General features: G+C 46.7%; 1 protein-coding gene across 1 annotated transcript in view; it reads left to right on the top strand.

Moving 5' to 3' along the window:
- Positions 1–13,610, top strand: part of TTC21A (tetratricopeptide repeat domain 21A) — a 427,059-nt gene that overhangs the window by 330,384 nt on the left and 83,065 nt on the right. The window contains exon 26 of the mRNA XM_086941450.1: positions 2,357–2,581. Within this exon, the coding sequence (XP_086797576.1) occupies positions 2,357–2,581 (225 nt within the window). The remainder of the gene's footprint in view (positions 1–2,356; positions 2,582–13,610) is intronic.

Genomic DNA, 13,610 nt, shown 5'->3' with positions numbered 1-13,610 from the left:
ACATTCTGCCGTAAGTCTGCAATGTTATCTTGGCAGTTTGGCGTCCCTCCACCAAGACAGCAAACGCCGGCCATTGGAATACATTTGTGGTATGGTGTACCGGGAAACAGATTATCTGCTCCCCTTTCCCAGGTTCTTTTGTTTATCCTTACCCTAGCCCAGCGGGGGTCTGCATTGGACACTTTCAAAGGTCATTTATCTGCCACCTCCACCCTTTTGCGGCTGCCATATCAGTCCCTTCTCTTTAAATCTCCTACTGTAAATAGGTTCCTTAAAGGTCTACAACATATGTTTCCCTCAGCTCCCTTTATCGTGTCTCAATGGGGCCTTAACTTGGTTCTTACTTTCTTAATGTGCACTCTCTTTGAGCTGCTTCAATCTTGCCCTCTTAGGCTCCTCGCCATCAAGATGGCCTTTCTGGTGGCAATTAAATCTGCCCGGAGGGTCGGTGAGTTACAGGAACTGTCCTCACAGCCTCCCTACATCTTCTTTTTTCCTGTCAAACTGGTCCTTTGGACTTAAGTGTCCTTCTTGCCGAAGGTAGTTTCCCAGTTCCACATAGGCCAGTCCATCATTTTGCCTATCTTTTACGCTCCTCCTCATCCCTCTAAGGAAAAGGAGACTCCACTGGCTGAGCCCCAAAAAAATACCATTGGCATTCTACCTTGATTGCGCAAAACCGTTCAAGGTGCACCATCAACTCTTCATGGGGTATGTCAGGATCAAGAAAGGGGAGGCTATGCAGAAATTGACCATCTTCCGATGGATCGTGCTCTTCATTAAATTCTGCTACGCGTTGACCAAAAAGCAACACCCTGACAGTTTTCCTGCTCATTCCACTAGAGCCAAGGCTGAGACCACTGCATTAGCACGCTGAGTTTCGCTCCTGGATGTCTGCCAGGCAGCAATGTGGGCATCTCTTCACACGTTTCCCAGGCACTACTGCCTGCACAGTCTGGCCCGTAGGGATAAGCTTTGGCTATTCGGTCTTGCAGGACCTTTTAGTGTGAAATTGTTTTGCAGACTCTCCTCCGGGGAAGTATTGCTTGGGTATGTATTCTAAGGTAAGGAATCTGTGGCTAGAAGTCTCTAGCAAATGAACCAGTTACTTACCTTCGTTAACACCTTATCTGGTAGGGACTCTATGTAGCCACATATTCCTTACCGGTCCATCCATCCTCCTCGCTCTGTGAATAGATTTCTAGGGTCAAGGCTATTCGCCTTTTAGGGCCCTAGTTTTCCTCACCAGTGGTCAGTGTTCTTTGTGGCTTCGCTCTCCAGGCGTGGAAAGGGACAAACAGTAACTGGCGCCAGTGTACTGGGCTGGCACCTATATAGGCACTGTGCACATCTTTCTTGATGGGGACGATAATGCCATGTGAAGCTGAACTATGTCACCTACTGCCACACAGGTGTACTGCTCATGAAAACATTCTGGATCCAGTCAAACGCCTGGGGATAAATTTAAGGTAAGGAATCTTCAGCTAGATAAAGTCTTTACCAGATAAGGCATTACCAAAGGTAAGTAACTTGTTCTTTGTGTCATAGCCATTCGAAGTAGACAATCTTGTAGATCCATTCCCCCAATTATTCTACAGTGCTGTGTTGCTTGCTTGCTAGCTATGTTTGCACAATATAAATATCAATAAAGACATACTTGTAAGCTAGTAGTGCAACTTCTTATTTGGTTGTATGATTTCACATTCAAAGTTTATTGGAGCCACACAGCGACACCTTTCAGCACAGATAAGCTATAGTAAGAGGTTCCAGGTCCAGTCTGGCACTTCAAGGTGATTCCCAAGGTTAGAAATCTGCAGATAGAGTACCCACCAGTCAGATCATTATTAAAGGTAAATAACAATTTCCTTGATGTTGGTGTTAACTCTTGTTACGTTACTTGCATAATTAAGTTCTTGTGGTGTGTGTGCAAATACATTGTTCTTGTGGTGGTTGTCATTCTTAATGTTTGTGTTTCTGAATTCATTAACCCCTTCGAGGCTAATGACGAGCTGGGCTCGTCATGGCGCTTACCTGCCGTGCGCGGATGACAAGGCCAGCTCGTCATAAAACAATGAAAAAGAATAAAACCCAGCGCAGGACGGGAAAACGCCTAGCAGCCATGGGGTTAAACACCTAATGATTAGTCAATAAGCACACAACGCTTGTCACACAAAAGTGTCTGTATTTTTTGCATATTCAACTACTTTAACTTATTTCAGACAGTGATTAGCAATGTGCCTATTTAATAAAAGCAGTATTATAAGCATACAACCATCAGCTGATGATCTGTGAACATTGCCTGTACCTGTCCTGTGTATTCTTCTTTGTCTTATTTTTATTTCAATATGCTTTCCAGAAAGAAAATGTTGATGCTGTTTTGGCAGTAGCGCAGTGTTGCATGCTCCTGAAACAGACTCCGCGGGCCAGAAATCAACTGAAGCGGCTTTCCAAAGTGAGTTGGTCCTTGTTGGATGCCGAGGTCCTGGAGAAGAGCTGGCTTTTGTTATCTGACATCTACATCAAGTCGGCAAAATATGACATTGCCACTGAGCTACTAAAACGTTGCTTACAGTACAATAAGGTCAGTGTTGGTGAATCCAGTACCCATTTTATCGCTTGTCACTAGTAACCTTCACTCTGCAAGAGTAAGTCAAGAACTGGTTGTGAAGTACTCTTCAAAGTACAATTCTCCTAAAAAAAGTGAAATTGTCTTCATTATGTAGTAGGTGTCAAAATCAGTACTGCTACTTTTATTAAAGTGGCTCCTTCAACATTCTTGATGGTGGAGTATGCAATATAAACCTGATCAGAGCATGCCTGAGAGGAGCTTTTCTTACTTCTTGGGGCACTTCTACTTCCTGGTTTTGATTCAGTGCCAACAAAACACAATGCATTATGTGTTTATCAGAGATTCCTCAGCTCTAAGGATTTTCCAACCCTCCTGTAGCCAAAATCTGTTATTTCAGCCAAAATGTGATTTCTGTTTTGCATTCTGGGTAGGAATAAGTGGTGTGATACAAATAAGCCACGACACCCTGAACTCCTCTGAAATCTAGGTATCTGAAATGTCTGGGGTTGGTATGTTTTCCTAGGTGCCGACCAACCACGGACCAAAATACCGCAGCTACCCACAGCCTCAGAAATATTAAAATCCCATGTTGCATTTTGGTTCCTTTCTTGTGAATGGTAATAGACCTAGTCATGCAAGTGGGGTAGTTTTTTTATTGGTAAAAGTATGGAAACTGTGGGCGGTAGGGCTTTTGTCAAACCCTTCACATCCTGAAAAATTCCCACTCAAAAATATGCAGAAAATCAAATATTTTAGCCAAGGGTTGATGTTTCAGAGCATTGTGGGTAAGGAAATGTGGTGAGATCCTCATAAGGGACAGAATCTTGGATCCCCCTCCCTCCCAGAGGACTAATCTTCATAAGTGTCTGTGGCTGGTAGATTTCTAAGAGTGCCGACTGGCCTTGGGACCAAATACTGCATCTACCCACATCTCTGGAAAGATGTACACATGTTACATTTTGGGCCTTTCCTGTTAAGGGTGATAGGCCCACCCACACAAGTGGCTTACCGTTATTTTTTAGAGAAACGTAGGTATGCTGGATGGCAGGACTTTTGTCAATCCTCACATATTCCAGAACTTTCCCTAAGATATGTGAGGAAAATCAACTATTTTAATCAAAGCAAGAATTTTGCTGAGCGTTCTGGGTAAAAAAAAGTGGTGGGATCCATGTAAGACACGTTACTCTGGGCTCCCCAGTTTTCAGAAATGTCGGGTATTGGTAGGTTACACTGGGTGCCTACCACCCAGGCCAAAATACCACCACAACCCTCATCCTCAGAATTTTTCTTATTCCAAGGACGAATCTTGATGTCTCCATGTTGCATATTGGGGCTTGCCCTTTGGCACATGAAAGGTCTACTCGAATCATGCTGGACTCCGAGCTCAAAATGGACCGCCAGATCAACTCTGTCTCATCTTCCTGCTTCCACACCCTCCGCCTCCTTCGCAAGACCTTCAAATGGATCCCCCTCGAACACCGAAAGACAGTCACTCACGCCCAGGTCACCAGCAGACTCGACTACGGCAACGCACTCTACGCCGGAAAAAACAAAAACCTCATCCGCAAGCTACAGAACATCCAGAACGCTGCCGCAAGACTAGTCCTCAACCTGCCAAAACACTGCCACATCTCCCAGCACCTACGCACACTCCACTGGCTCCCCGTCGAGGCGAGAATCACCTTTAAGATGCTCACCCACGCACACAAGGCCCTCCACGGCTCCGGACCAGCATGCCTGAACAGCCGACTCAAATTCCACGCACCCCAAAGGACCCTAGGATCAGCCCAGCTTTCCTACGCCGTGGTCCCCCGTACCAGAAAGACCAGATCGGGAGGCCGCTCCTTCTCCTTCCTCGCGGCCAAAGCATGGAACGCCCTTCCGCTCCACCTCAGACAGACAACATCGCTCCCCATCTTCGCAAGAAACCTCAAAAGCTGGCTCTTCGACAGACCCCCTCCTTGATGGAATGGAACCTGCACCCCCCACCCCTAGCGCCTTGAGACCCTTACGGGTGAGTAGTCGCGCTTTAACAAACTCCTGATTGATTGATTGACTCGCACAAGTGGGCTACCATTTTCAGCGGGAATCATGTCGGGACACATAATAGTAGAACACTTATTATCAAATTCTTTTTTTCCATTTTTGGATTCAAAATATGTGCTTTAGTACAAGAAAGAACAGTTTCCAAAATGCAATCGGAATTACGACATTGCAGTTAATCCTACAAATAGCCACTATTCCAAAAGTCAGATATTTGGTCAAGCTGTAAAAAACGTATAGCTTTGCTTTATACCCAGTTTTCATATAAGAGAGTTTACCTTATGAATTGATACATAGTTGGTACACAGGGATAACTGTTGTAATCGGCAGTTTGGGTGAGGGCTCGGGGTATTGTTTTTTTCTTAACAGACAACTAACACTCTACATTCTTTGCACCAGAAGGACCTGACAGTCACAACGGTATATTACTTTAGTGGACTGGCCATCATGCAAGAAATTACAGAAGGAAACATTGTCACATATTTGTTTTTTCCGACTTACTTTCATTAGTTTGTTATGTCAACAATTAGTCTCTTTGAGAAAACCATGAGCGGTCTACACAAATAATTTATTGAAAAATTTGCAGAACTTACAAAGCAAACAATAGAGTTCCCACAGTGCATACTTTTTTACACATGTTTGAGCAAAATTAGTGTGTGCGCGACCCTATGAATCAGAAACAAGAGATAACCAGCATACAGCAGTGGTAGGTTCCATTTGCCTTGTGATTGTGCCTTTGTCTATGCCATTTTGTTGCTACTTGATGGTTCCTACAGTGTCAGCTGTTGCACGTTTCCTGCTCAGCTTGTAAAAATAAACTGGTGCTAAGGGGGCTCGAGATGTCTTTTGAGCCAGATTCAATTGGTATGAGTGGCTACAAGTCTTCCAGTTTCTCCTACCAATAAAGGTATCCTTCAACCAGCAGCTTTTACATGCGCAGGCGCTTCACCTCCATTGCAGTTCCACTCTCTCATCGCACAACCCACATCATAGCTGTCACCAGTGAGCTGTGCTTTTACGAGTGCCATCTGAATATTACCTGACATAGCCTAGTAGAGAGACCAGTGGTGTTTCTGGTACTGTATCACAGATAACTTTATCTATGCTATTGAAAGCAGAAGTCTAGAACCCTGCTACTTTGGCACCCCCACAGTGCATAAAATCCGCATCAGCTGTGCAGCAGTGCATACAGGATGCATCGGTCAATAACCCCATCCTATTCAATCCAATGGGTGTACAATATAATCTATGTAAGACTTTAATATAAATGAGTCGCATTCAGAAGATAGGAGATAGCATGGCTGTCTGGGCATAGCAATAATGCTACCTTTACTCAGTCAAAACATCTTCCAGGTCTGCCTACCATTTTCCTATCAGTCTGGCTTTAATCTCCATGGGCCTTGTCCTACATGTTTGAGTATAATCAAACACTGCACGGGAGACAGTATAGGAATATGTCAAGCGGTGTACAGTCTGTACGAGACTAAATGTCTTGCAAACTAACAACAGTGCCAGAAAGATTTAAGTCGCCCATCACCTCCAACCCCATTCAGCTCAGCTGCTGCAGAACCCACCCATCTCCCATAGGAGACAACATTGGTTTGTTAGACAGCCTGAGGCTAGCGGAATAAAGAAAGTCCAACCAGGCACTACAACTAAGCCAGTCCCATGCCTACACTGTACATTTAACTGTGTCAATCGGGTCCCTGGGGAGTATTGGCTTGGTGCATACCTCTGTAGCCAAGAACATGGGTCGACATTATCCAGCTCTACTGCAGCATGGGGCAGATACAGCATGGGATGAACCCAGTAGTGCTCAAATTGGGTCTGCATGCAGTAGTAATACAGTTCTATATCAGGTGCACACAGTCCTCCATGTTCGAATGGTAGGATTAGCACCTCCAAAGATAATCTGAGCTGCTACCAGCCCACTCCATGAGAGTCAGGATGGATTTGATGTGGTCAGAAAATGCCCCTGTAAATGGAATCTGAATTTTCACAAAAATATAAAGAAGGTTGGGAAACACTACCATCTTTGTGCTGGCTGTTGGGGATAAGGGACAAGGGCAATCTGGACCAGACAGTAATCCACTCCTTCAGCACCCAACAACTGCACCATAGTTTTCTTCCAAATTTGGGTCATGTCACCACTAATCCAGATGCCCAGGTACTGAACAGTCGGGTCAGCCCACTTCATAGGGAACTCCACTGGGAATCGTGCTGTGGTCTCAGTCAGATGGAAGTTCACCGACTTGGACCCGTCACATACATGGTCTCATCATCATAGATAGCTAAGGCTTTGAGCTGTATCATTTAGGCCCTGTTCGGCTGATGTTGCCGCAGCTGAGCTGCTAGTAGCTCCATGGCAATGAAATATAGAATCAGGTAATCTGGGCATCCCTGTTAAGTGCCTCTACTAATTGTGAAGGAGGGGGGAAACCACACTATTGTCCTGGAGCCTGGCAGTAGGTAATTCATACAACAGTCTGGTCCACTGAAGGGCAAAAGCGTATACGTTGGAGCAGTGCAAAACATAGGGTCACTCCAGTGAGTCGAAGACCTTTGTAGTATCAAGAAACACCTCCATCGCTGATACCTGCAGATTGAATGTGTGGAGCAATGCAAAAAGGGTATGGAGGTTGTGGTCAGTGGAACGTCCTGGAACTAACCCGACTGATCCGGGCTAACAACATGCGGGAGGAGAGGAAGTGTCTTAGTAGCAAAAAGTTTGCCCAGTATTTTATTATCTATGTAGATACTTCTGTATGAGTCACACAGATTAGACTGCTTATTGGACTGTAGGATAGTTAATATTAAGACTGCCTGAACAGAGGGAGGTGGGTGCCCAGCTCTCCTGGCTTCCTCATTCATTGCACCCAGATGCAGAGCTAGTTCCTCAGCATATTCCTGGCCATATTTTGAATTATATCTTCTTCAGCAAAAGCGACATAGAAGTATTGCCTGAGAGTGTGTCCAACCAAAGTAGTTGGAGGAGTCAAAATATATTCAGTGAGTCTGCCAGGGTACACTTCAACCGTAGATGTAGATTAGTGTAAAACTTGAGCATTGCCTGGGTAATGTCCACCGTAGAGTAACAAGACTGTCCCTCAGTGTTCATCAACTCCGTAATGTGGGAGCTGCTCCATTGTTTCTTAGGTAATGCAGTAAGGGTTTTGCTACCCCTGCACCTTTGCCAAAGTATCTAGTGGTGGCCTCTTTGTGCAGAAAACATGTTTCCCTCTCAGCAGCTTCTTCATATGTTTACCACAGTTCTCTTCCAGGGGATCCTCATCAATTGTCATAAGCACGTGAATATTCCCGCCCATGCACGGGGACCCCGAAAACATATAAAACATATATGTGGAAAACATATATGTAGCTCTAAAAACGTGTGTGTGTTTATATATATACATATATATATATTCCCACAGTTTTAGCCCGAAGTGTTGAAGCTGGGGCACTCCGATGAGGGGCGGTGCGTTTCTTTTCCGGCAGAGCCAAACCGGTTGACTAATTCCAACAACGCGCCTCGCGGCGCAGTAAAGACGCACTCACTCGTTTTTCAGGAAGAATTACCGGCAACCACACATAAGGATCGCTCTAATGCGACAGCAGAACATTGCCTCTATAACAGTAAATAAATTATTTATTGTTTAAAATTTGTCACAGAGACAATCACATCACAATTAGATAATCACTTTTTTTAAGTATATACTACACTAAACACAATGCACTATAAACGTAAAACAGGAAGTAACTGTTGTATGTAGAAATAAAAGAGGACCTTCTCTCTGTATGTCACTATCCCGTGAACAAGGTCAAAGTAATTGACCGAAACGCGTAGGGCATGGCAAAAGTAAAATAAACTTGCCGGTAATTCTTCCTGAAAAAGAGTGAGTGCGTCTTTACTGCGCCGCGAGGCGCATTGTTGGAATATGAATATATATATATATATATATATATATATATATATATATATATATATAACGATAACTCAATGCAGCCTTCCATACGCTAAGGGCTGAGTAATGTTGTTAGAATTTCCTTTGCACATAGGGGCGTGGGGCGGGAAGATGTTTAAAATCAAGGTGCTGCAAAAAACTTTTCCCCCTGTATCCCTCACCAGCCACTAACGAAGAGACTTACTCGAAACGCGTTTGGCTTCACTGATGGTGTGATTTTACCTGTCTCAAGAGACCCTGCTGGCAGGCTGTGTTTCAAGAATAAAGGCTGCTGCAAACACTTTGGTCTCCCCTGGCTCTTCTGAAATTGGGAACTGCATATTTTTGGATGTGTTAACGGCCTGCCCAGGTCGTTGGAAAGAGCCGACTGCTTGGTGAGCGGGTCCGCGGCAGCGTCAGACGATGCTGTCTACGAGCGGAGGAGAGTGAGCACGCACCGAAGCAGTATGGTGCCTTCTCTCAGCAGGAAATGCAGCAACAAAGCGGGGTAGAGACTTTTCTGACAGGGTACCCGTTATTCATGGACAATTTGACGGGGGGACAACGTACCCACTGTGGTGAAACATAGCACGAACTACGTCCCCCAGGATGCCGTGAGGCCACGCCCCATGGGGCGGGAAGATGTTTAAAATCAAGGTGCTGCAAAACACGTTTCCCCCTGTATCCCTCACCAGCCACTGACGAAGAGACTTACTCGAAACGCGTTTGGCTTCACTGATGGTGTGATTTTACCTGTCCCAAGAGACCCTGCTTGCAGGCTGTGTTTCAAGAATAAAGGCTGCTGCAAACACTTTGGTCTCCCCTGGCTCTTCCGAAATTGGGAACTGCATATTTTTGGATGTGTTAACAGCCTGCCCAGGTCGTTGGAAAGAGCCGACTGCTTGGTGAGTGGGTCCGCGGCAGCGTCAGACGATGCTGTCTACGAGCGGAGGAGAGTGAGCACGCACCGAAGCAGTATGGTGCCTTCTCACTGCAGGAAATGCAGCAACAAAGTGGGGCAGAGACTTTTCTGACAGGGTACCCGTTATTCATGGACAATTTGACGGGGGGACAAGGTACCCACTGTGGTGAAACATAGCACGAACTACGTCTCCCAGGATGCCGTGAGGCTACGCCCCGTGGGGCGGGAAGATGTTTAAAATCAAGGTGCTGCAAAACACGTTTCCCCCTGTATCCCTCACCAGCCACTGACGAAGAGACTTACTCGAAACGTGTTTGGCTTCACTGATGGTGTGATTTTACCTGTCCCAAGAGACCCTGCTGGCAGGCTGTGTTTCAAGAATAAAGGCTGCTGCAAACACTTTGGTCTCCCCTGGCTCTTCTGAAATTGGGAACTGCATATTTTTGGATGTGTTAACGGCCTGCCCAGGTCGTTGGAAAGAGCCGACTGCTTGGTGAGCGGGTCCGCGGCAGCGTCAGACGATGCTGTCTACGAGCGGAGGAGAGTGAGCACGCACCGAAGCAGTATGGTGCCTTCTCACAGCAGGAAATGCAGCAACAAAGCGGGGCAGAGACTTTTCTGACAGGGTACCCGTTATTCATGGACAATTTGACGGGGGGACAACGTACCCACTGTGGTGAAACATAGCACGAACTACGTCTCCCAGGATGCCGTGAGGCCACGCCCCATGGGGCGGGAAGATGTTTAAAATCAAGGTGCTGCAAAACACGTTTCCCCCTGTATCCCTCACCAGCCACTGACGAAGAGACTTACTCGAAACGCGTTTGGCTTCACTGATGGTGTGATTTTACCTGTCCCAAGAGACCCTGCTGGCAGGCTGTGTTTCAAGAATAAAGGCTGCTGCAAACACTTTGGTCTCCCCTGGCTCTTCTGAAATTGGGACCTGCATATTTTTGGATGTGTTAATGGCCTGCCCAGGTCGTTGGAAAGAGCCGATTGCTTGGTGAGCGGGTCCGCGGCAGCGTCAGACGATGCTGTCTACGAGCGGAGGAGAGTGAGCACGCACCGAAGCAGTATGGTGCCTTCTCTCAGCAGGAAATGCAGCAACAATGCGGGGCAGAGACTTTTCTGACAGGGTACCCGTTATTCATGGACAATTTGACGGGGGGACAACGTACCCACTGTGGTGAAACATAGCACGAACTACGTCTCCCAGGATGCCGTGAGGCCACGCCCCGTGGGGCGGGAAGATGTTTAAAATCAAGGTACTGCAAAACACGTTTCCCCCTGTATCCCTCGCCAGCCACTGATGAAGAGACTTACTCGAAACGCGTTTGGCTTCACTGATGGTGTGATTTTACCTGTCCCAAGAGACCCTGCTGGCAGGCTGTGTTTCAAGAATAAAGGCTGCTGCAAACACTTTGGTCTCCCCTGGCTCTTCTGAAATTGGGAACTGCATATTTTTGGATGTGTTAACGGCCTGCCCGGGTCGTTGGAAAGAGCCGACTGCTTGGTGAGCGGGTCCGCGTCAGCGTCAGACGATGCTGTCTACGAGCGGAGGAGAGTGAGCACGCACCGAAGCAGTATGGTGCCTTCTCACAGCAGGAAATGCAGCAACAAAGCGGGGCAGAGACTTTTCTGACAGGGTACCCGTTATTCATGGACAATTTGACGGGGGGACAACGTACCCACTGTGGTGAAACATAGCACGAACTACGTCTCCCAGGATGCCGTGAGGCCACGCCCCATGGGGCGGGAAGATGTTTAAAATCAAGGTGCTGCAAAACACGTTTCCCCCTGTATCCCTCACCAGCCATTGACGAGAAGACTTACTCGAAACGCGTTTGGCTTCACTGATGGTGTGATTTTACCTGTCCCAAGAGACCCTGCTGGCAGGCTGTGTTTCAAGAATAAAGGCTGCTGCAAACACTTTGGTCTCCCCTGGCTCTTCTGAAATTGGGAACTGCATATTTTTGTGTATATATATATATATATATATATATATATATATATATATATATATATATATATATATATATATATACATATATATATATATATATATATATATATATACATATATATATATATATACATATATATATATATTTAACGATAACACAATGCAGCCTTCCATATGCTAAGGGCTGAGTAATGTTGTTAGAATTTCCTTTGCACATAAATACAATTCCAATAAAGCAGGGTTGAAGAAAACACATTTGACAACTGCTTTAATGCACAATTGGAGAAGTGTGGCTCAGGGGTTAGAGGCGGCAGACCCGGAAGCTGAGATCGGCCCTGGACCAGGGTTCAATTCCCCGCCTCGGCGGGTCTTGGGCTAAAAATTCCACGGACTCGATAATTCTCGCACCGGTGCCTTCTCGACTCACGGGTTCACACTCTGCGACTCTGGGCAATAGCTTGCTTAATCTCCACAATGGCCCCTCGCGGCGGGATGCCTGGCTTTCACCTTGTGGATACCCTGCCGGGGTTATCTCACAGGGGAATACCAGGACGGGTTCCCTAAGCAAGCGCCGGGAAACCCACTGCGGGTAGCTGTGCGCTATATAAGCTCAAATACATTTACATTTACATTTACACAATAGAAATCGTAATCCTGCAAAGAGTAATGAAAAACATTGCCAGCCCACAGGCTGCACTGCAGAAAACAGTGTAGAAGGCTGAACAGCTAACTCACAGAAACACATAGAATAGAACTGGCACATGCCTTTAAGCTAGCCATGACCCCTAGCTTCCCGTCATGCCTGAGGGGTGACAGTTAGGTCAGTTGTTCTTTCCGACTCCTTCTGTCAGGACCCTGGTTACTTCAGCTCTCTATTTTTTCTGATTTTTGTCAGAAATTCCTTCCCATTTTTTGTCAAAAGCTTTTCACTTCAACGTCTTTTTATGGTTGAAGTAGGTTCCTACTAATTTTGAGAGAGTTGGGCATATTTTTTCACTCAAAAATGCCCTCTCTTTTTGACTCTTGCCCTTCTGTGGCAAAAAGAAGGCTAAAACAGATTCACATCCTGTCTGTATCCTTTTCCTTCCTGATGATCACACTCCTAAGACTTGCCAGCATTGCCAGTCCTTGTCCAAGCGAACTCTGAAGGACAGAGAGAGGATTCGCCTCTATGGGCTGGCTGAAAAGGGAAAAACACCTTCAAGGGGCAGGTCTCCGGTGAAGAAGAGGAAGGAGAGAGCCAGATCTTCATCCAGAAGTAAGGTGCCAATCTGCTCTCCATCGGCGTCGGGCCCGGTGCCGAAAATACCTCCACCGGCAGCGACAACGTTGACGAAAAGACCATCGACGGCGAGCTCGCTATCAAGAGAACACCGGTTGTCGAAGACTACAGGTACGTCGGTTCCTCCGCCGTCGTCAACCCGGCGACGATCGGCGTCGAGAACTCCTTCTGAAATGGTGCAGGCTCGCAAAACGTCCAGAGATAAGTCTCTGTCACCGCCATCAGTACGGCGTTTGACATAGAGACATGCTCCGCCGTCGCCAGTGGGAAGGCGATTGGCGTTGAAGCATGCGTCTCCGTTGCCATCAACCTGGCGGCGGTCAGCGTTGAGACGTGCCTCGTCGTTGCCAGGGGCAAGGCATTCGACGTCCAAGTGGACACCTCCTTTGTCGTTCAACCAGACGACGGTCAACGTCGAGGTCTAGATCTGCATCAACAGCGAAGAAGTATTTGTCGTCGAGACTCAATGTGAAGTATTCAAGGCAACGTTCGACGTCGAAGCGGCGATCTCCATCGATGTCAAGAAGGACTCTGATCTCAACTCCGTTGGGTTCCACTAGACACTCAGTGTCAAGAGAGAGATCCGAGGGGTCAAAGGACATGACATGGAGAAGGGTTTCTCTGTCGTTTCACACTTTGTTGGGGTCTCCCCGATGCTCAACGTCGAGGGTGAGGTCCAGGTGTTCGAAGTCAGAACATTCGACGTCGAGACACAAAGAAAGGCCGACGTCGAAGAGAAGATCCCTCTCAAAAGGTTCACCGGTACTGGTGACACATAGTCGGTCGACGTCGAGACACTCTCCATCGACGTTACATCGTTCCTCAAGACGCCCCTCTGTGTCCAAAGGGTGCATTGAGTCCTCTGGTTGAGTTATGAGCTCCCCCCAGGT

The sequence above is a fragment of the Lissotriton vulgaris genome, chromosome 10 (assembly GCF_964263255.1).
Source record: "Lissotriton vulgaris chromosome 10, aLisVul1.2, whole genome shotgun sequence".
In the NCBI taxonomy this organism is placed as follows: Eukaryota; Metazoa; Chordata; class Amphibia; order Caudata; family Salamandridae; genus Lissotriton; species Lissotriton vulgaris.
The sequence above is the reverse complement of the archived record's forward strand: the minus strand, read 5'-3'. Positions and strand labels throughout refer to the sequence as shown.